Source organism: Aethalodelphis obliquidens, unplaced genomic scaffold (genome assembly GCF_003676395.1).
Source record: "Aethalodelphis obliquidens isolate GAN/ISIS:26980383/991018 unplaced genomic scaffold, ASM367639v1 scaffold125, whole genome shotgun sequence".
Taxonomy (NCBI): domain Eukaryota; kingdom Metazoa; phylum Chordata; class Mammalia; order Artiodactyla; family Delphinidae; genus Aethalodelphis; species Aethalodelphis obliquidens.
In genome coordinates this window covers 466,765-487,998 of record NW_020838069.1, presented here as the reverse complement: position 1 = coordinate 487,998, position 21,234 = coordinate 466,765, and the positions used below count along the sequence as shown (strand labels likewise).

The 21,234-nt window shown below is 46.0% G+C and overlaps 2 protein-coding genes across 2 annotated transcripts in view; both read left to right on the top strand.

The window, feature by feature from the left end:
* Nucleotides 1–13,570, top strand: part of SLC25A20 (solute carrier family 25 member 20) — a 29,325-nt gene extending 15,755 nt beyond the window's left edge. Inside the window, exons 5-9 of the mRNA XM_027098564.1 lie at nt 9,978–10,095; nt 10,781–10,853; nt 11,227–11,336; nt 12,175–12,299; nt 12,714–13,570. Of these exons, the coding sequence (XP_026954365.1) occupies nt 9,978–10,095; nt 10,781–10,853; nt 11,227–11,336; nt 12,175–12,299; nt 12,714–12,776 (489 nt within the window). The 3' untranslated portion in view covers nt 12,777–13,570. The remainder of the gene's footprint in view (nt 1–9,977; nt 10,096–10,780; nt 10,854–11,226; nt 11,337–12,174; nt 12,300–12,713) is intronic.
* Nucleotides 13,571–19,141: 5,571 nt separating this feature from the next.
* The window catches only part of PRKAR2A (protein kinase cAMP-dependent type II regulatory subunit alpha), a 77,124-nt gene continuing 75,031 nt past the window's right edge, over nt 19,142–21,234 (top strand). Inside the window, exon 1 of the mRNA XM_027098835.1 lies at nt 19,142–19,672. Within this exon, the coding sequence (XP_026954636.1) occupies nt 19,420–19,672 (253 nt within the window). The 5' untranslated portion in view covers nt 19,142–19,419. The remainder of the gene's footprint in view (nt 19,673–21,234) is intronic.

Sequence of the window (21,234 nt, the reverse complement as noted above, 5' to 3'; positions counted from 1 at the left end):
GCTTAGTTGCTCTGCAGCATGTGGGATCTTACCGGTTCAGGGATCGAACCCGTGTCCCCTGCATTGGCAGGCGGATTCTTAACCCCTGTGCCACCAGGGAAGTCCCTAATTTATTATTTTTTAAAATTTTTATACAATTTTTAAAGGTTACACTCCATTTACAGTTATTACAAAATACTGGCTGTATTCCCCAAGTTGTACAAAACATCCTTGTAGCCTGTCTTACACCCAATAGTTTGTGCCTGTCACTCCCCTACCCCTAAAACCTTTGGACATATTAAGGTTATTAATTTCTTAACATATTTGGCAAGTCTTTTTCATGCTTTGCATTTGTCATTTAATTTTGTGCATTTTTTAAATTAAATTTTTTATTTTGAGATACTTATAGATTCACATACAGTTGTAAGAAGTAATACAAAGGGAAATAAAGAAATAAATAAAACAAAAGGATCCCATGTACCCTTTACTCAGTTCTTCCACAGAGGTAATATATTGTAAAATTATAGTACAATATCGCAACCAGAATATTGACATTGTTACAGTCAAGATACAGAACAATTCCAACATGCCAAGGATCCTTCATGTAGCCGTTTAATAGCCACATTCACTTCTCGTACCCCACTCCAGTCCTTAACCACCCCAGCAACCACTAATCTGAATTCTATAAGCCTGTAATTTCAAGACTTATATAAATGGAACTATACAGTATGTAAACTTTTCAGATTGGCTTTTTCAACTCAACCTAATTTTCTGGAGATTCATACAGATTGTTGCTTATATGAATAGTTCATTCCTTTTCAGTAGTCCATGGTGTGGATGTACTAGAAATATGTTTAACTTTTCATCCATTGAAGGACATCTGGGTTGTTTTCAGTTTTTGGCTATTATAAATAAAGAAGCTATAAACGTTCACGTACAGAGGTTTCTCTGAGAAAATCAGTCTTCATTTCTCTGGGATAAATGCCCAGGAGTATAATTGCTGAGTCATGTGGTAGTTGCATGTTTAGTGGGGATTTCTTTGGGTTTTTTTGGCCACACCGCACCAGGATGTGGAATCTTAGTTCCCCCATCAGGGATCAAACCTGTGTACCCTGAAGTGGAAGCGTGGAGTCTTAACCACTGGATCTCCAGGGAAGTCCCATGTGTGTTAGTTTTTAAAGAAACTACCCAACAGTTTTTTCAGAGTAGCTATATCATTTTACATTTCCACCAGCAATATATGAGTGATCCAGTTTCTCTGCATCCTCACCAACATTTGGTGTTGTCACTGTTCTTAATTTTAGCCATTCTGATAGGTGTGTAGTGATATCTCATTTAATTTGTATTTTCCTAATAGCTGAGGATGTTGAACATCCTTTCCTGTGCTCATTTGCTATATGTATATCCTGTTTGGTGAAATGTTTGTTCATGTGTTTTGCCCATTTCTAATTGGATTATTTGTTTGTTTGTTTGTTTGTTTGTTTTGTGGTATGTGGGCCTCTCACTGTTGTGGCCTCTCCCTTTTGTGGAGCACAGACTCCGGACGTGCAGGCTCAATGGCCATGGCTCACAGGCCCAGCTGCTCCGCAGCATGTGGGATCTTCCCGGACCAGGGCACGAACCCGTGTCCCCTGCATCAGCAGGCGGACTCTCAACCACTGCGCCACCAGGGAAGCCCATTTGTTTTTTTATTATTGAGTTTTGAGAGTCCTTTATTCTAGATACTAGTGCTTTGTCAGATATGTGGTTTGCAAATATTTTCTCCTAGTCTATAGTTTGTCTTTTCATCCTCTCAAAAGAGTCTTTTGAGCAAACATTTTAAATTTTGATGAAGTCCAGTTTGTTAATTTTTCTTTTATGGATTGGGTTTTGGGTGTTTGGGGCATCAGGTCTTAAGAACTCTTTACCTAGCCTGCAATCCCAAAGATTTTCTAATATGTTTTTTCCAAAAGTTTTATCTATAGTTTACCTTTTACATTTAAGTCTGTGACTCCATTTTGAGTTAATATTTGTATTATGTATGAAAATTAGGTCAGAGTTCTTTTTTTTTTTTCTTTTCCCTAGGGCTGTCCAATTGCACCGTACCATTTGCTGAAGAGACTTATCTTTCTTCCACTGAATTGTGTTTGCATCTTTGTTAAAAATCAGTTGGGCATATTTGTGTGGGTCTACTTCTGGGTACTCTAGTTTCTTCCATTGATTTATGCTTCTGTCCCTTCACGAATACTACACAGTCTTGATTAGTATAGCCATATACTAAGTCTTGAAATTGACTAGACTGATGCCTCCCACTTTATTCTTTAAAAAAAAAATGGGGACTTCCCTGGTGGCGCAGTGGTTAAGAATCCGCCTGCCAACACAGGGGACACAGGTTTGAGCCCTGGTCCGGGAAGATCTCACATGCCTCGGAGCAACTAAGCCCATGCACCACAACTGCTCAGCCTCTGCTCTAGAGCCTGAGAACCACAACTACTGAACTCGTGTGCCACAACTACTGAAGCCTGTGCTGCTTCACAACAGGAGAAGCCACCGCAATGAGAAGCCCCACGCACCGCAACGAAGAGTAGCTCCCGCTTGCCGCAACTGGAGAAAGCCCGCGTGTAGCAATGAAGACCCAACACAGCCAAAAATAAATAAATAAATTAATTAATGAAAAAAAATTGTTCTAGCTATTCTAATTCCTTTGTATTGGGTTGGCCAAAAAGTTCACTCGGGTTTTTCCATAACATCTTACAGAAAACTTTTTGGCCAACCCAATATTTCTATGTAAATTTTAGGGTAATTTAGAAAATTGAGAAAAATCTTGCTGAGATTATGTTAAACCTATAGGTCAATTTGGGTAGAATTAACACATTATTTTGAGTCTTCCAATACATGGACATGTTATATCTCTCCATTTGTTTAGAACATTTGTTTCAGTCAGTTCAGTGTGTTTTCTTTCTTTCTTTCTTTCTTTCTTTTTCTTTCTTTCTTTCTTTCTTTCTTTCTTTCTTTCTTTCTTTCTTTCTTTCCTTTCTTTCCTTTCTTTCCTTTCTTTCTTTCTTTCTTTCTTTCTGTGTCGGGTCTTAGTTGCAGCATGCAGGATGTTTTAGTTGTGGCATGAAAACTTTTAGTTGTGGCATGTGGGATCTAGTTCCCTGACTAGGGGTCGAACCCAGGCCCCCTGTATTGAGAGCATGGAGTCTTAGACACTGGACCACGAGGGAAGTCCCAGTTCAGTGTGTTTTCTAATTTCCTTTGAGACTTCCTTTTTTAATTACTTAGGAGAGTGTTGTTCAGTTTTCAAGTGTTGGAGATTATTGATTTCTAGTTTGAGTCCATTGTGAGTGGAAAACATATTCTGTATTATTTACATTCTTTTAAATTTCTTGAGGTTTATGGCCTTGGATATGGTTTATCCTGGTCCATGTTCCATGGGCATTTGAAAAGAGTGTGTGTTCTGCTGTCATTTGGTGGAGTAATCTATAAATGTCGATTATATCCTGTTGGTTGATGGTGTTGTTGAGTTCTCTATCCTTGATGATTTTCTGTCTAGTTGTTCTACCTATTTGTTGATGGAGGAATTTGAAATCTCCAACTGTAATTGTGAGTTTGTTTGTTTCTTCTTTCAGTTCTATCAGTTTTGCTTCACATAGTTTGCAGCTTTTTTGTATAATGTATACACATTTAGGATTGCTATGTCTTCTTAGTGGATTGGCCCTTTTATCACTATGTAATGTCCCTCACATTACCATTATATAATATCCCATATTTTTGCTTACTATGTTCTTTCTTCCTTCCTGGCGTTCCAGGGTTCCTTCTTTTAGAGTTTCTTTTCTATTAAAAGAACTTCCTTCAGCCATTCTTTTGGGGAAGGTCAGTGAATGACAAAGTCTCTCAGTTTTCCTTCATCTACGAATGCCTCATTTCCCCTTTATTCCTGAAGAATATTTTCACTTGACGTAGGGTTCTGGATTACAGTTCTTTTCCCTTTCTTTCTTTCTTTCTTTCTTTCTCTCTTTCTTTCTCTCTTTCTTTCTCTCTTTCTTTCTCTCTTTCTTTTCTTTCTTTCGTTGCGTTGGGTCTTCGTTGCTGCATGTGGGCTTTCTCTAGTTTCGTCAATGGGGGGCTACTCTTCATGCGGGATTCTCGTTGCAGTGGTTTCTCTTGTTGCGGAGCTTGGGCTTTAGGCACACGGGCTTCAGTAGTTGTGGCATGTGAGCTCAGTAGTTGTGGCTCATGGGCTCTAGAGCGCAGGCTCAGTAGTTGTGGCACATGGGCTTAGTTGCTGTGCAGCATGTGGGATCTTCCCGGACCAGGGCTTGAACCTGTGTCCCCTGCATTGGCAGGCGGATTCTTAACCACTGCACCACCAGGGAAGTCCCCACTGAGCTTTTTATTTTGGTTGTATTTTTCTTTTTTTTTTTTTTTGCAGTACGCGGGCCTCTCACTGTTGTGGCCTCTCCTGTTGCGGAGCACAGGCTCCGGACTCGCAGGCTCAGCGGCCATGGCTCACGGGCCTAGCCGCTCTGCGGCATGTGGGATCTTCCCGGACCGGGGCACGAACCCGTGTCCCCTGCATCAGCAGGCGGACTCTCAACCACTGTGCCACCAGGGAAGCCCTCGGTTGTATTTTTCAATTCTAAAACTTCCACTTGGTTCTTCCTCATATCTTCTGTTTCTGTGCTGATATTTTATTTATTTGCTGTGGCTTTCTAATTTTTTTAATCTGTTTCAAGCATATTAATAATTACTCATTGAAGGATTTTTACAATGGCTGGTTTAAAATCTTTGTCAGATAATTCTAACATCTCTGTCATCTTGGTATTGGCATCTATTGCTGCTTTTTTCTTTCAGTTTGAGATCTTCCTGGGTTTGGACATGTGTGATTTCCAGTTGGAACCCGGATATTTGCATACTTTATTGAGATTCTGGATCCTATTTAATCTTTCCATTTTAGTTGGCTTTCTTTGACACCACTCCAGTAGGAAGGGAGGGATGCTGCCTCATTACTGCCAAGTGGAAGTGGAAGTCTAGGTGACCCACTCGACCTCTGTTGACACTTGAGGGTGGGGCACTTCTTTTTACTGCTGGGTGGATGTGGGAGTTCCAGTGTCTCTACTGACACCACAGGACAGGAGGGTGATGATTACAGGCTCTCAGGGATGAAAGTCCTTATTCTGTACTTGGCCTTTTCTGACTCCACCCAGGTAGCATATTGGGTACCTTGTTACAGCCCTGCGAAGGTGGAAGTCTGGGCTCCCCACAGGGTCTTTGCTGGTGTGGAAGAGGGTGAGGCCACAGTTTTTTCTATGGTGTATGGCTGGAGTAGAGTGTTTTTTGTCTAAAGATTTTCTGTCTTTCTAGGCTGTTCCTTTTCTGGTCCTTTGTCTAGAGAATGCAGGCTTTTGTTGAGGCTTCTTTTTGATCTGTGCTTCTTGGTATTCCTGGATTGCCAGTTTCTTCTGCTTTAAGTCCGAGATACATCAAAAAAGAAAATCCAGGGGGCTTCCCTGGTGGCGCAGTGGTTGAGAGACTGCCTGCCGATGCAGGGGACACGGGTTCGTGCCCCAGTCCAGGAAGATCCCACATTCTGTGGACTGGCTGGGCCCGTGAGCCATGGCCGCTGAGCCTGCGCATCCGGAGCCTGTGCTCCACAACGGGAGAGGCCACAACAGTGAGAGGCCCGCGTACCACAAAAAAAAAAAAAAAAAAAAAAATCCAGGGGACCCACCACTATGTCATTGCTTAAGTCCCAAGGTCCCTAGCCAGTCTGCTTCTTCTCTCCAAACTTTCAGAGTCCTCTTATATTTTTTTAAAACAAATAATGTCTAGAGTTTTTTGTTGTACTTAGCAGGAGGATTGGGAAAATGCTTCTTAGACGTCTGTATATTGATTTTGAGTTAGGGACTGTTTGTTTTCAGTAGCCTTGTCCCTTAGTCTTTTCCATCATGGCTTCTTCCATCTCTTTTATGCCTGAAGTCCTTTTCTGCTCCTAGATGAGACAGTCCCCATCCATATTCTTCCCTTGTACTCCTCCACTCTGCTGGGTTACTACTTTGTGACTCTCTTCTCTTCTCCAACCCCTACCCTCTCAGGAGATGACCTGGCTTTTTAAAATTATTATTATTAATTAATTTATTTATTTTTGGCTGCGTTGAGTCTTTGTTGCTGTGCACGGGCTTTCTCTAGTTGCGGCAAGTGGGGGCTACTCTTCGTTGCAGTGCGCAGGCTTCTCATTGCGGTGGCTTCTCTTGTTGCAGAGCATGGGCTCTAGGTGTGCGGGCTTCAGTAGTTGTGGCATGCGGGCTCAGTAGTTGTGGCTCATGGGCTCTAGAGCGCACGCTCAGTAGTTGTGGCACACAGGCTTAGTTGCTCCGAGGCATGTGAGATCTTCCCGGACCAGGGCTCAAACCTGTGTCCCCTGCATTGGCAGGTGGATTCTTAACCACTGCACCACCAGGGAAGTCCCCTGGCTTTCTACTTCACTGAGAAAACTGAAACCACCAGAGGAGGACTTTAGCAGACGCCCTCCACTGCCTCCACTCACTCACTGGCATCTAACTACATCTGTGGCTGCCTGGCTATTTCCACCACGAATGGCCCATGCTTCTGTTTGACCCCACATCCTATCCCCTCTTGCCCATCCAGAGACCTTGCTTCAACAATTCTTCTTTCTCTCTCCTTGAACATCAGTTTTTGCTCTCCAATGGATTGTTCTCTTCAGCAATAGCGTAAATATTCTTGTATTTTCACCTTAAAAATACAAACTTCTCTCTATTTTACCTTCCACATCTATTTCTGTGCTTCCTGTCTTTGCTCCCCTTTACATCAAAATTCTTTGAAAAAGTTTTCTGTTTTTTTCCTACTCTTTGTCTCTAGTCCCCCTTCTCTAATTGTCAAACGCATATCAGACTGGCTTTTGCCTCACAACTCCAACAAAAGTACTTTTGTCAAGATCACCAGTGACCTTTTTTTAAAAAATTTTTTAATTAATTTATTTTTGGCTGCGTCGGGTCTTAGTTGCAGTGTGCGGGCTCTTTGTTATGGCACATGGGCTTCTTTCTAGTTGCAGCAGGTGGCCTTAGTTGCCCCGTGGCATGTGGGATCTTAGTTCCCCAACCAGGGATCGAACCCACGTCCCCTGCACTGGAAGGCAGATTCTTAACCACTGGACCACCAGAGATGTCCCACCAGTGACTTTTACACTAAATCCAATGTTCAGTTCTTGGGCCTGGACATTGATCCATCTTGATCCATAAAGAGAATTGGACTCAGCTGGTCCCCCATCTTCCTTGAAGATCTATCTTCACTTGGCTTCTCTCCTGACTTTCCTCCTACCTACTTGGCTGCTCCTTTTCTATGTCCGTTGTTGGTTTATCCTCATCTTCTCAATCTTTTAATGTTCATGTGCACAAGGCTCAGTCATATTACACTCATCTTGTTGATGATTTCTTCTTGTCTCATGAGTTTTAGACACCATCTGTATAATAATGATTTTCCAGTTTATGTCTCCAACTCAGACTTTTCCTGAACTCTGGGCTAGTTTATCCAACATTTCCGTTGGATGCTAGTAGGCACCTCAGAGTCACCATGTGCAAAACTGAACTCCTGGTCTTCCTCAATACCTGCTTTATCTACAACCTTCTGTAGCTCGGTTGGTGGCAATACCATCTATCTAGTTGTTCAGCCCTAAAACCCAGGAGTTCTCCTAGATTGTACACTTTATCTCACTGTACATATCCTATTTGTTGAACAGTTAAGCTGGCTTTCAAAATATCACAAATCTATCCTGTCCCATCACCTCCATTGCAACTACATTGCTCCAGGTCACCTTCAGCACTGGCCTGGATAACTGTGAGGGCCTCCTCACTTGTTTCCCTGCTTACAGTCTATACCACACATAAGTGAGAAAATTCTGTTAATATGTCAATTCCATGCCCAGTCCTCTTTGGCCCCCCAGGTCACTGTGAGTGAGCTCCAACATCCTCTGATAACGTGGGCCTCTGTGCCATTCCTCAGATACACCAGGCTCACATGTGCTGGGATCATCTGGGGAAGTTATATTTAAAAAAAAAAAAAAATTGATACTCAGTTGACATTGTCTTAAATTTATTATTTTTAGAAAAATTGACATCTTCCTGATTGAAAACTTTTCCTAACAGAACTATGACTCTCTTTTTATTTACCTCTTCTTTTATGTCCCTTGGAAAGGTTTTAGAGTTTTATTTATGCAAATCCTATTGTTTGATGCACATATATTTTATTGCTTTTTTTTTCTTTTCCTAAGAACATTCTTTATTCCTTAAACAAGTCACACCTCCTGTGATTTCATTGGAAAAACAGAAACTGGAAGAAGTATTTCTGTAACTTTATCAGAGGAACACAGATCAATGTATTTAAAGGAATGCTTAACTTGAGTTTAGACATGTAAATCAGTTTAGGAGACATTGTGTACTATCTAGCGTATTCAAGTTTTGCTACTTGAAAGTTGACTATGAATTGATTTTTCTACCTTAATTTAACTAATAAATTTCTAGTCATACCTACTATATTCCTGGCAAGGGGCTAGAGATATCATGATCAACAAGGCCACGTTTTTGCTCTTGGGAATCTCATAGACTTGATTTTCTTCTCCAGTACAAGCCAAGCTCTATAAAAAGAGCTAGTTTAAGACATTGCAGATTTCATGAAGGTAGGCACTCACTTTAAAGAACAGCCTTTAAAACTCTTGAGTCCACGCAATTATTTATCTTGTACTCATTGAAGTTATTAGGTACCTAATAAAAAATACCGAGAGGTTGCACAGTAAGGAATATTTCACCTAAATATGCAATATTAGACCAATGAACATGGACTGTCATATTTCTAGCATTATGGAGAGTTCTGGATTAGGTGCAGGTGCCCCTTCAAGAAAACTTGATTTATTTATTTATTTATTTATTTATTTATTTATTTTTATGCGGTTCGCGGGCCTCTCACTGTTGTGGCCTCTCCCGTTGCGGAGCACAGACTCCGACGCGCAGGCTCAGCGGCCATGGCTCCCGGGCCTAGCCGCTCCGCAGCATGTGGGATCTTCCCAGACCGGAGCACGAACCCGTGTCCCCTGCATCGGCAGGCGGACTCTCAACCACTGTGCCACCAGGGAAGCCCTGGAGTATAATTCTTTATTGCTATTAGAATGGGATTCTTTTCCATTATTTTTCAACTAGTTATTGTTTGTATGTACAAAAATTTATTGGATTTATATATTTATTTTGTAAGTATTTCTCCTTGGAACTATTAAATCTGAACTCTCTTTCCAGCTTTAACTACTCTTTGGTTGATGCCCTTGTGTGTTCGGATTCCTCTTGACTCTGTACTTGCTGTGGATCCTACATGGGGCTGTCTTTCTCTCAGATCTTTTGTGGGATACCTCCTGCCTGCCCTCAGGCTCTTGGCTCTTAGGCCCTGGAGCCCAGAGACTAGGATAGGGGGCCTCTCCTTTGCCCTCCCCTGGCTCTACACAGGACCTCTATCCAGGCATTTAGAGCTCTGAATACAATTTCCAGTTCACCTTCTTTTAACCAAGCTTCATGATCAGTTAGAGCTTGGAGTGGATTTAGTAGTCAATGGATATTTGTTGAAGGAATAAGTGATTGACTGAAGTATTTGTCTCCTCCCTTCTAGACTGCCAACTAGCTTTTTTTATTTTTTATTTTTCCAACTAGCTTTATCGGGAATGCTCTTGTATTTGGAAACTTATTTTTCAACGTATTTTCCATCTCCTCTGTTGATTTTTTTTTCTAGTCAATTTGTTTATATTTTGTCATATATTCACCTAGCCTTATTTCATAGTAACTTCCACCAATATTGTACCTTCTAAATAACTATCGATTTGACAATGATAGTTATATTATTTCATTGGTCTAATGCATAATGACCACTCCCACACTCACTATGTAATCTTCTGTAACCTGCTAGGTTTGTTGACTTTGATGTTGCTGTTGCTGACTTGATGACTCTTTCCTCCCTCTCAGATTCAAGCTTCTTCAGGGGAGACCAAGTATACTGGTGCCTTGGACTGTGTAAAGAAGCTATACAAGGAGGCTGGGATCCGAGGCATCTACAAGGGGACTGTGCTCACCCTCATGCGAGGTAACCTTTGAGGCCCTCCATCTGAGGTGATTTGCCACAGAGGGTCTTGCCTGGATCTCCCGACGAGCCTTGGCACCATACATGCCACAGCTCTGACAGGGCTGGCACTGTGTGTCCTGGTTTTAGGCCATCTTACCTCTGGCCAGCATGGACACACATGAGGATGGGGGGACCCTCCATCCTTCTGATAGGCTGGCCGTCAAGGATGGAAATCATGAGCTTGGCAGTCGGAGGGGAGTAGCAAGTGGAAATCGTGACTGGAGGGATGAGTGGGAAGAAAGAATGACTTAGGAGCAGTGGAGCTCTTTTTGGCTTGAGAGGCATGTCCTATTGGGGTGGCAATAGAAGAGGCAGAGACAGCTCAACCCTTGTCCTGAGATGACAGCTTGGGGGAAGGCCAGATGTTAGCTCGTTTATAACTGCTTGGAGTGGGCATATTAGTGTGGACCACTCAGAGGGCCTTTGAAGATGAAATAATGTCGTGCATGTTAGCGCTCACTCACACCAGTGCTCGCCCCAGAGCAGCATCTGGTCACTGCAAAGTGATTATTGCAAATAGGAAGTGCTGCTGAGGAGCTTCTCAGGAAACCTTCAAGGGTCCAAAGCCAAGCTTGGTCCTTCTAAGATCAGGAAATCTGCGAGAATTTTTATATCATTTAATTTACCTCTTTATTGCCACTAACAGATGTTCCAGCCAGTGGGATGTATTTCATGACATATGAATGGCTGAAAAATATCTTAACTCCAGAGGAAAAGAGGTGAGGAGAACAGAAGAACTTAGAAGCCACTTTGCCCAATCGTGGGTAGGTTGCCATTTCCTGTTAGTGGATCTGAAGGCAGAAGTGGGACTTGCTTCTGTCTCCATGTCCACTTCCCTATTGTTGCTGCTGAGGCCCAGCTAAAACTAATACCCTTTACCCTGTGCCTCACCCAGTGGAGGAAGTGTTTGAAACAAGTGCATGAAACCTCCTTCAACGAGTGGCAGCTACCATGTCACAGGAGCTTTGGCCTTGGACCTCCTCCCTCCAGCCAGTTTCTCCCTCTCTGTGGCTGCCCTGTCTGCACAGGAGGGATGGTCTGAACACCACTGTCACAGCCTTTGTCTGACTGGGGCTGTTTGGTATTCTGCAGTGTCAATGAGCTCAGCGTGCCTCGGATCCTGGTGGCTGGGGGCATCGCAGGGATCTTCAACTGGGCTGTGGCAATCCCTCCAGACGTGCTCAAGTCCCGCTTCCAGACTGGTTAGTAAAGGAGAGTAGGGTAGATGGGGTTGGAGTGGGTCCCAGAACTGGTTGCCCCTGTGGTACAGAGTTCTTAAGGCCCTAGGGATACTCAATCTCCACAGTAGCACTCAGCATCTCTCTGGCCAACATTCTCCCTTGCAGTCATTTGTGTTCTAGGAATGCTAGACTCATTTTCTTTTTTTTTTGCAGTACGCGGGCCTCTCACTGCTGTGGCCTCTCCCGTTGTGGAGCACAGGCTCCGGACACGCAGGCTCAGCGGCCATGGCTCACGGGCCTAGCTGCTCTGCAGCATGTGGGATCTTCCCGGACCGGGGCACGAACCCGTGTCCCCTGCATCGGCAGGCAGACTCTCAACCACTGCACCACCAGGGAAGCCCCTAGACTCATTTTCTTGTCAGCCTAAGCATAAAATAAGTGAGAGAAGAACTTCCCTGGCAGTCCAGTCGTTAAGACTCCTCGCTTCCACTGCAGGGGGCACACGTTCAGTCCCTGGTCAGGGAACTAAGATCCCACATGCCGTGCAGCGTGGCCCAAAAAAAGAAAAATAGTAGAGAAGAAGTCAAATCAACCTTCCTTCCCTCACATGAGCAGAAGGACTGTTTCATTCTTCATCCCCTTCTCCACTCCCTTGGCACCAGTAATCCAGACATTTGTATTTGTTTGTCCCAAGGTGAACTGTGTTGTCTGTGGACTGGTCCCAGATGACCTGCAAAGTGTCCTCTCGCTGGTGCTGTGGCCCTGCAGGAAGACTTGACTACAATATTGTCCCCATGTAGGTCACCATGGTCAGGTCAGGAAGCTTCCTGAAGCCTTAACAGTTGCTTTCTGCCCACAGCACCTCCTGGGAAATATCCTAATGGCTTCAGAGATGTGCTGAGGGAGCTGATCCGGAATGAAGGAATCACATCCTTGTATAAGGGGTTCAATGCAGTGATGATCCGAGCCTTCCCAGCCAATGCGGTGAGTGACTGGCAGGGGCTGTGCTTTCCCTTTGGGGCTCAGAGCAGGGTGCAGGTGGGCTGACTTTTGCTTGCTTCTGGGATTGAATTGGGGGCTCAGTTTTTCCAAATCCCACCCTCAGTCAGAGCCTCCTTATTTGTTCCCTTTCCTGAAACTGTCAGGAAGATTTGCCTTTGTGATCCTCTGAGGTGAGGAGCTTTGATTTCCTGGCCTGGCCATCAGAAGTGGGCAGTTTGGGGACATGCATTTTCTTTCCCTTTTAGGAATGAGAAAGCATAGCTTGATTCTGTGACCTGAGGTGGGAGATTAGGAAGGGGTTTTGGTCCTCACAGGGCCAGTCAAGCACAGTGCTGGGGTCTCTGTGAATAGTCACAACTCCTGTTGGCTTTTCTCTTCCTTCCAACCCCTTCTCAGGCCTGTTTCCTTGGCTTTGAAGTTGCCATGAAGTTCCTTAATTGGGCCATGCCCAACTTGTGAGGCTGAAGGCTGCTCAAGGCTTCAGGATGCTGGAAGCTGTCATCGAGGAAGAACAGTGGGCAGGACTAGGCTGTCCTGAAGTGTGAGGGGAGGGGCATGGTGGGATGTGAGCTCTGTGCACGGACTCAATGGTTGAGACCATTGTCTTAATGACATCCTCTTCCTGGTATAATTTGCCATTTTGCAACTTGAATCCACTCTAGTCAATTTAAGGGAACTCATGAGGATTTGGAGATGGAGTAAGTAGCTTCTAGACCAGATACTGTCTGTGGCCAGAATGCTGTCTACTAGTTGATCACTGGCCCTACTACACCCAAAATACTCCTTGAGAAAGAGGGAATCTCAGCCTCTCACTGGAGACACTATGCATGTTTTCAGCCATCTGACCAGGAACTGGGGCCTTCTTTGATCCCTAGCCAGGAACACTCACCAGATTTCCAGGGTATCATCTAATCCTGGCCTGCACATGGGAATGTGGACTTGAGGCCCACATCTGTCTGCCCAAGTGGACTGAGCAAATGTGCCTAGGGATAGATAGCCTGTTAACAGTCAGGTTTTTTTTTTTTTTTTAATGCATGCAAGTAATCAAAATTAAAACTAGAGTAGCCTAATTTCCAGGAGTAGGTGGAGAGCTTTCCCTCCTACACGGTGAGGAGGAGAATTTTGAACCGACAGTCCCAGCTTGCTAGGATAAGTGAGAAAGCCCAGGGTGTAGGAAGGCTCTTTTTGCACACTCTTTTCTCATGAGAGCACCCTATTTTAACAGGAAATAATAAATATTGTTTCTAATTTTTGCACTGTGTGAAATTTTTTTCTTTTGATTCTGGGTCATTTCAGCAAGCAGCCTCTGTGGCCTTGGTGGAGGCTGTTAGGGATCCAGTATCCTTCCCTGGTTCTTCAGGCAGGGGTTCTAGCAAGAGAAAGAGGAGCAAGTTTTGGCCAGCCCAGCCTTCCCTGACTGCCCCAGCTCCAGCTGCTGGAGGGTGAGGTGGAGTGGGGTGGGATGGGGCAAGGTGATTGGTAACTGTTCCCATAGCTCTCAGTGCAAGCCTGGCATGCAGGCCCCCACAGGGTCGAGCCTGAAGCCCATCCCTTCATTTCTTCACCTCTCTGCCCTCAGCCATGGGTGTCTTAGCTAACGGATGGAGAGTCAATTGTTCTAAAAGGCCAAAAGCAATCCTGAGTTTTCATATGTACTTTGGGGTCACTGTGTGATCTGATGTCTGGAATTACTAATCAGGCTGATGATGATGACCAGGTACAGCTGGAGGAGGTGAGGGAGTCATAATGGAGAGTCACAAGCTAGTCTGTCCTTGGCTGGGGGAGGGAGAGGCTGCCAGAGCTGGGCTTCTCTGGTGTTGTTCCATCTGGCAGTCACAGTTCTGGCACTTCCCGCCTCACTGCAGCTGCACAGAGATCCTTGGACTTTGGCTTTAGAGCTATCACTCAGTGTAAATGGGTGAGAGGGGAAGGGACCCACCCCCACCTGGGAGTGGGTGTGGCCAAGCTGGCTGGAAGCTGAAGATTTGGTGGTTTAAGGAAGGAGAATTTATTTCTGGGAAGATATTTCTGGATGATGGTCAAGTAAAAAAATAACAATTTTAGGGATGAAAATTGTGTGCACTCTGCCTGGGAAGATTAATTCAGTGTTATGCTTTTCCCCTCTCATGCTGCAGGATATCTTTGTTTAATCTCTCACTGATTTGGAGATGGCCACATATGTGTCTCCTGGAGCTCTTCTAGGCACTGCCCAGTCCTTGAGACAGTCCTGAAACCTCGGCCTTTTCCCAGGAGCTCCTCTGAGTGCATTTGCATTCTAACCGAATGCCAGCCATTCCCATGGCTCAGGATCACTTTTACAGTCTCTGCTTCTGGATAATTTACCCTTTGAAACAGCTTCCATTTTAAAATGGAATATTTGGATTCCTTGATATTAGTGGTGGTAAATTCTTCTACTCCTTTGGGTATTCAATAGATGTTAAGTCAAATAAGGAAGTGCCTGGAGGCATATTTGTGAAGGGAGCAGAGCAGATGGTGAGTAACTCCCTCCTGGCTGGCACTTTCTGTTTATGATGCACTTTGAAATGCCACCTGTTCCTGATATATCTCTTCTCTCCCTGACTGGGGTTATGGGTAGGGGAGATTGGGGCCCTCCCAAGCAATTTCTCGGACTGTCACAATCAGCCTTAAGTAGAAGCCAGTGATTGTTAAAACAACCAGCCAGTGATAACAGCCTCATCCAGGCACAAAGAAGAGTATGATCGCGTCAAAGGTAAAGGACAGAGGGCAGGTTGTTTTAACCTATTAGAAGCAATAGTAGCACCATTTCTGCTGTAAGGTCATGGCATCTCTACCCACAGTTCTTTCACCACAATTCTTTTGAGGCTAGAACCCCTTATTCGTTTTCCAGCCGCTTCATGGATTCATTCTCATCTCTTTACCCCATGTAACTCAGTGTTTAATGGGTAGTGATTTATACCCCCATTTTCAGATGTGGAAGCCAAAGCTCAGACAGGGTAAACTGATCTACCAAGATCATTGGCAAATTGATAACAGAGTGTGGACAATAGAGTAGTGTCTGGGTGTCCACAGGCCTGAAGAAAGGCTTGTGATGCTATCAGAGGCTGTCCTCAGACTGCTTGATCTAAACTCCAAGAGGCCTGTCTGTACTGTAGGGTCAAAGCCCAGGCAGCTGGCCTGTGAGTCAGGCTAGGGGTGGCACACAGAGTCCCAACAGGCACTGGGAAGGCCCCAGGGCCAAGTGCTCGCTGAGTGCTCCTTTTTCTGCTTTCTTTGCTCTAGTCAGCATGCAGGCCTGTAGCTCTCCAGCCAGGCTCTCCCTTGCTTCCCAGGTTCTGTTCTTGCCCTGAGATGTCTAGAGGCAGACGCTAGGTCCACTGCAGAGACTGACACTTTCTCAGGACGGTGTCCCAGGGAGGGGCTAGCTCTTAGGTGCAGAAATAGGCAGCCCAGGAATTAACTGCTCCCTTGAGCATGGACGCTTGTTAAAATAACTGGACCAAAGGCAGTGGCCTCATGGGGGCGGCATTATGAAGGCTGAAATACAGCTTGGGTTAGGGCAAAGGAAATATAGCCCACTTCCCCACTCCCCTCTGTCCACTAGAGGCTAATGGACGTTTCTAAGGCAAAATAGAAACTGATGGTGGTACATAATAAACATCCTGGTAGGACTGGACCAGGGATCTGGCATGTAGAGGTGGTCAGATGACCAACAAGTCCCAGGAGATGGGTGGGGGACTGGAGGGGCATAGAGAAGCAGCCCCTTTGGGCAGAGAAGAGGGAGGTGTTCCTGCTGAAGCTGAGTCCCCCACGTAGGTAGAGGGCATCAGAGGACAGAAAGTGTGTAAACCAGGGAGCCTGGGCCAAGAGCAGGCTGTCTTCCAGAGAAGTCTGGGGGAGTATGGGCATCTACCTTCTTCCTGGAAGGAGAGGAAAAAAACCTTTTAAATAATAAACCTGTCAAGAGTACATGAAACGGGGAGGGGGAGGAATAAATTGGGAGATTGGGACTAACATATACACACTACTATATATAAAATAGATAACTAATAAGAACCTGCTGTATAGCACAGGGAACTCTACTCAATACTCTGTAATGGCCTATATGGGAAAAGAATCTTAAAAAAAATAAAAAAGAGTACATGAAACAACTGTTTCATTGGAAATAGCAGTTGGTACCCTACCCACGTTCATTTTCACCAGACTTACTGCTGTTGGACTAGACATGTGCCCCACCTGTGTTACTCAGCATAGTTGTGAACACTTCTGAGAACTGGCCCCATCGTGTCCATGTCTGCCTGAGGTTGGTGGTGTGGCAGTCTGTGCAAGATGATGACTACATGCTGGGTAGTGAGTAGGACTGGGGTAGGCTGAGCGCCTGTCAGGGCTCTAGGGCCTCCTTTTCTCTACCATGGATGCTGTATTTCTCTTGCTTTTGAGGGTCTCTGCTCTTGACCTTTTCTACCCACCATTACTTGCTGTTGGCAGCTGTTTCCCAGTTACTGGCTGCCTGTGGGTTTGGTTGCCATGGTAACCCCCAGTGGTGCAGCTGAACAGGCTTGAATGAAGGTGGTCCTAGAAGGGTAAGGGTAGAAGATGGGGGCTCAGACCCCTCGTATTCTGTCTTGTTCCAGGGCTGTATTCTTTTGCCAGCTCAACTGGGCATTCATGAAGGCCCTTGGAACTCCCCTTGCTATTGAAGGGTTTCCCAGAAGGGGCAGAGATAGATCCCTGCTCTGGGGACCAGGTGCAAGGGGAGGGGAGTCAAGTTGGACCTGGAGGCTGGCTCTCCATCCTTACTTTGAGGCTGGTCTTGGAGACAGGTAAGGAGCAGCTATGGGGTTCCTGATTTCAATGGCCCTCATTTCCTCCAGGCCTAAGGACGCCTTTGAATGCCATGTTTGCTAGATGGATGGATGGCCAAGCTGTGGGGTATCTGAGAACAAGTCAGGAGGAGCAACCTTCTGGCAGAGGCTGTCAGGGTTTCCTTGGAGTGACGGGGAGAACCTGCCTGCAGCCAGCTCTGTTGTCAGTCCTGGAGTAGCCTCCTCCTATCCTATTTTGCAACTGAAGTTAGAGTCCTAGCTGTACAGGTGCCTGCCCCTCTGTCAAACATGTAAAGCCTGACAAATGGGCAAACTAGAGAGTGGAGTTGCGAATTTGCCTTTCCAAAGGGTTAGTGGTAGGACTGCTTGAAGTGGGTCAGATCCCCAGGTGTGGCAGTGCAGTGGGAGTCCCATCCAGGTTTCCTGGGTATGGGCTGACTCCTGGAAAACTTGGAAAGGTCAGTCTACCCACGAGCAGAGAAGAATTGAGGTACTCTGTCCCTCCAGCTCCTCATTGCTTGTACTTAGTGAAGTCTTCATATTCTGAGATCAGAAGCATAGCTTTGAAGCAAAGGATCCTAGTTCTGAGCCTGAGGTCAGGAGAGCAGTTTCACTGGCTCTTCTCGCTGTGTGGAAAGTTATCATTCATTCATTCATTCATTCAGTAAATCTTCTCCAAGACTGTGCAGTAAGGACCCAGCAGGGAACAAGTTGGACACTACCCCTTCCCTAACAGAGTTGATGGTCCAGGACTCCTCCCAGGAGTCAAGAAACTTGTTTAGGGAGACACTGCTGTTTAGAATCACAGGCTTACCTGGCCTAGAGCTTGGGTGGCTTCTGCATCAGTGGGGATCGGGTATTCCTCTTTCTAGAAGCTCAGTTCCCAGAAGCACTGAACTCCTGGTTGTGTGCCAAGTCAATATGAGAGGTCCAAGTGGGGATTTTAATTAATACTGGGTAATTACCAGGTGGAGCTTAACCATCCCAAATGCCTTACAGGTTCCCAAGGCTACCTCTAGTCACTTTATGGCTGGGCCCAGCAAAGACATGGAGGACTTTGTCCTATGCCTACTGGGCCTTTGGTCAGTACCTAGGCTATGGTATGGACATACCAGGAAGGTTTCCACCTTTTTCTATTCCCTTCCAATCTGGTGTGGGTGAAGGGGCAGCTTGGGAAATAGCATGGCCTCTCCAGTTTGCCTATGCCCTCTCCCCAGGGGCAAAGGATTAACAGTGCCTTGTGGTCTGCTCAACACCATCAAGCAATGCTGGCCCAGGGCCCAGGGTGAAGTATGGGGAGAGTAGGGGTGTGCAGACCTAGTCCTGGGAATCCTGGTGGGAATGCTCAAGAGGAGAAACAGGCACAGTGGTCATTCCTGCCCTGGGCGTTTATTCCCTTTTCTCAAGGAACATGTTTGGCCTACTGAGTTCTTCCAGGCTTATTTATCTGCCTTTGGCTCCCAAATTACTATATCACTGAAACTCCTACTACCTACAAGGGCTTCCTCCTTTGACATCTCAACGACCTCCTGCCGGACTTCTGGGGGTCCTATGGTCATGCCACTATGCCTCCCAGCGGTCAGGGTGGTTCTGACTTTACCATGCCTTTGCTCTTGCTGTCCTCTATGCCCACATGGCTCTCCTCCAGATCTTCCTGTGGTTAGATCCTACCCAGGCCTCGGAGTCAGCTTGAATGTCCCCCCCCCTAAAGTGGGCCCTCTTGTTTTCCACCATAGCCAGAACCACACCGGGGTGGTAATGTGCATGCTTGCATCTGGCTCTCAGCTGTGTCCCTGGAGCCTAGTAAGGGCTGACAAACGGTTGGATCTTAGAGTGTATTGAAATTAGAAATGAAAGGTGAGAGGCAGTAACGACGCCGCTTAGCGGGTAGACCACTCATTTCCTGCCCCTGGACTGGAGACTGCCCGGGCAGCCTGGCTGGCGGCCAGCCCACTGGCGCACGCGCACTGAGGGCCGGCGCTCGGCGAGAGCGCGCACGCCCGCGGCCGCGTGCGTCACAACCTGGGCTCCTGCCCCGCCCATCCAGCTCTCCCGCTCGTCTGTGCCCGAGGCGGTGGCGGCTGCCTAGTGACAGCGGCGGCGGCACCAGGCCAGCCGGAGCAGTGTAGGGTGGTGCGGCCCTGAAACGCAGACCCGGACAAAGGGCGGCGTGGCGCGAGGAAGACCCGACCCAGGTCGCGCGTGAGGGGACCTCGCGGGCGCGGGGCGAGAGTCCGGCGTGAGGGAGCGTCCAGGCGGTGGCCGCCGGCGGCTGGGTCCCGCCTGCCGCCGCCGGCATGAGCCACATTCAGATCCCTCCCGGGCTCACAGAGCTGCTGCAGGGCTACACCGTGGAGGTGTTGCGGCAGCAGCCGCCCGACCTTGTCGACTTCGCGGTGGACTACTTCACCCGCCTGCGCGAGGCCCGCTCCAGAGCCTCCACCCCGCCCGCCGCCCCTCCTTCCGGCTCCCAGGGTCTAGAGCCCGGCCCTGGCCTTGTCGCCGATGCGATCGCGGACAGCGAGTCGGAGGACGAAGAGGACTTGGACGGTAGGCGGAGGGCTGGGCCGAGGTTCTCGGTGGGGGGCACGGAGGGAGCGGTGCCGAGGGTCTCTAGAGACCTAGGAGGGGCTGCTGGGGGCGAGGCCCGCAACACTGGGCCGTGGGACCTTGGAGCCCTCGAGCGGAGTTTGTCCGGATTCCCCCAGCCGCCGGCGTGAGCGCGGCGTGGGCCACTTCCAAATTGAGCTCGGCGGTCCTGCGAGCTCTAGAGCGCACAGAGCGAGTTGTGAGGTTCAGCTCGAGGGAAACGTGCGCGCTTTCGGCCCGCGTCCTGGCGCGGGGCCCGAGGGGCGTGGAGCCCACGGCCACCTAGCCTCGGCTGGAGATCCTTCATGCAGTTTCGTTCCGAAGAGAACATTCACATACACTGATTCGTATTTCCTAAGCAGGACGGTAACTTTGGAAAGAATTCATTTTGTGAAAAGTTATTGTGAAAAACTTTAAGCATAGACAAAAATAGGAAAAGTGAAATGAACCTTCTATATGCCAATACCCACATTACACAGTTGGAATATCTGTCACAAATGTTTCATTTGTACCTTTTTTTTTCTCCTTTGCTGAAGAATTTTAAAGCATATCCCAGTATTTCACCCTTGAATACTTGAGTATGCATTTCTTACTGTTGACCCTGAGTGTATATATATATATATATATATATATATATATATTTTTTTTTTTTTAATTTGGCTAAAATGATTGGATCAAATTCGGTGAGGGTAAACAATAACTTTTTCTCGCATATGGGGTGCAGGAAAGAAGACAAGTAACACTTGTACACCTGAGTTAAGCAAGATAGTCAAAAAGCATTTCCATTTTCCGTGATTGCTTCAACACAGGCTTTGTCAATTTAATAGAATTACCCTACTTTTGAACAGCCAAAATTTAACAAAACAATGAAAACATTTGAGAGGCAAAGTTAGAGTGTTAGTGTTATTGGATCATACTGAAAAAAACCTAACAACCTAGTTCTGAGTTGAATCCACATTCAAGTTAGGCTGGCAGAGAGTTAATTATTGGTCATCGCTGTTGGACGTTGTAAGCTTCAGTGTTCTGGATAACTTCCCTAAGTTTATTCATGCTAAGAGTGGAGATTTCTCTATCATGTTTCCTTTGACTTAATGCACATTAAATTATGAGTTTTTCACCTTAAACCTGGAAATCAGAAATTATTTTCCAACTCTCTGTCACAGAATTGCTTTGTGGTCTAAGACAAGCTGTGGAACCTGTTTGATTTCAAATTTACTTATCTTTAAAATAGGGTTCGTGACAACAATCTCACAACAATCTCAACAATTTCACTGTCATAACAATAAATCACAAAGCTTTAACTTGCTTTGCAACAATTTTTATGTACACAAAACATTAGTAGTTTAGCTATTAGTCCCAGATGAGTAAAACAGAGTTTACAAGCTTTATGTTATGTCTTCATTCTTTGTCCTCTTTAATATCTTTTTCAAAGTTGAATTGACTTAAATCTTTGTAACCCTGTGCTTTATTTTATTGGTATTTAAATTTTTTGTTTGTTTATATCTCTTCAGTGACTGTGCTAA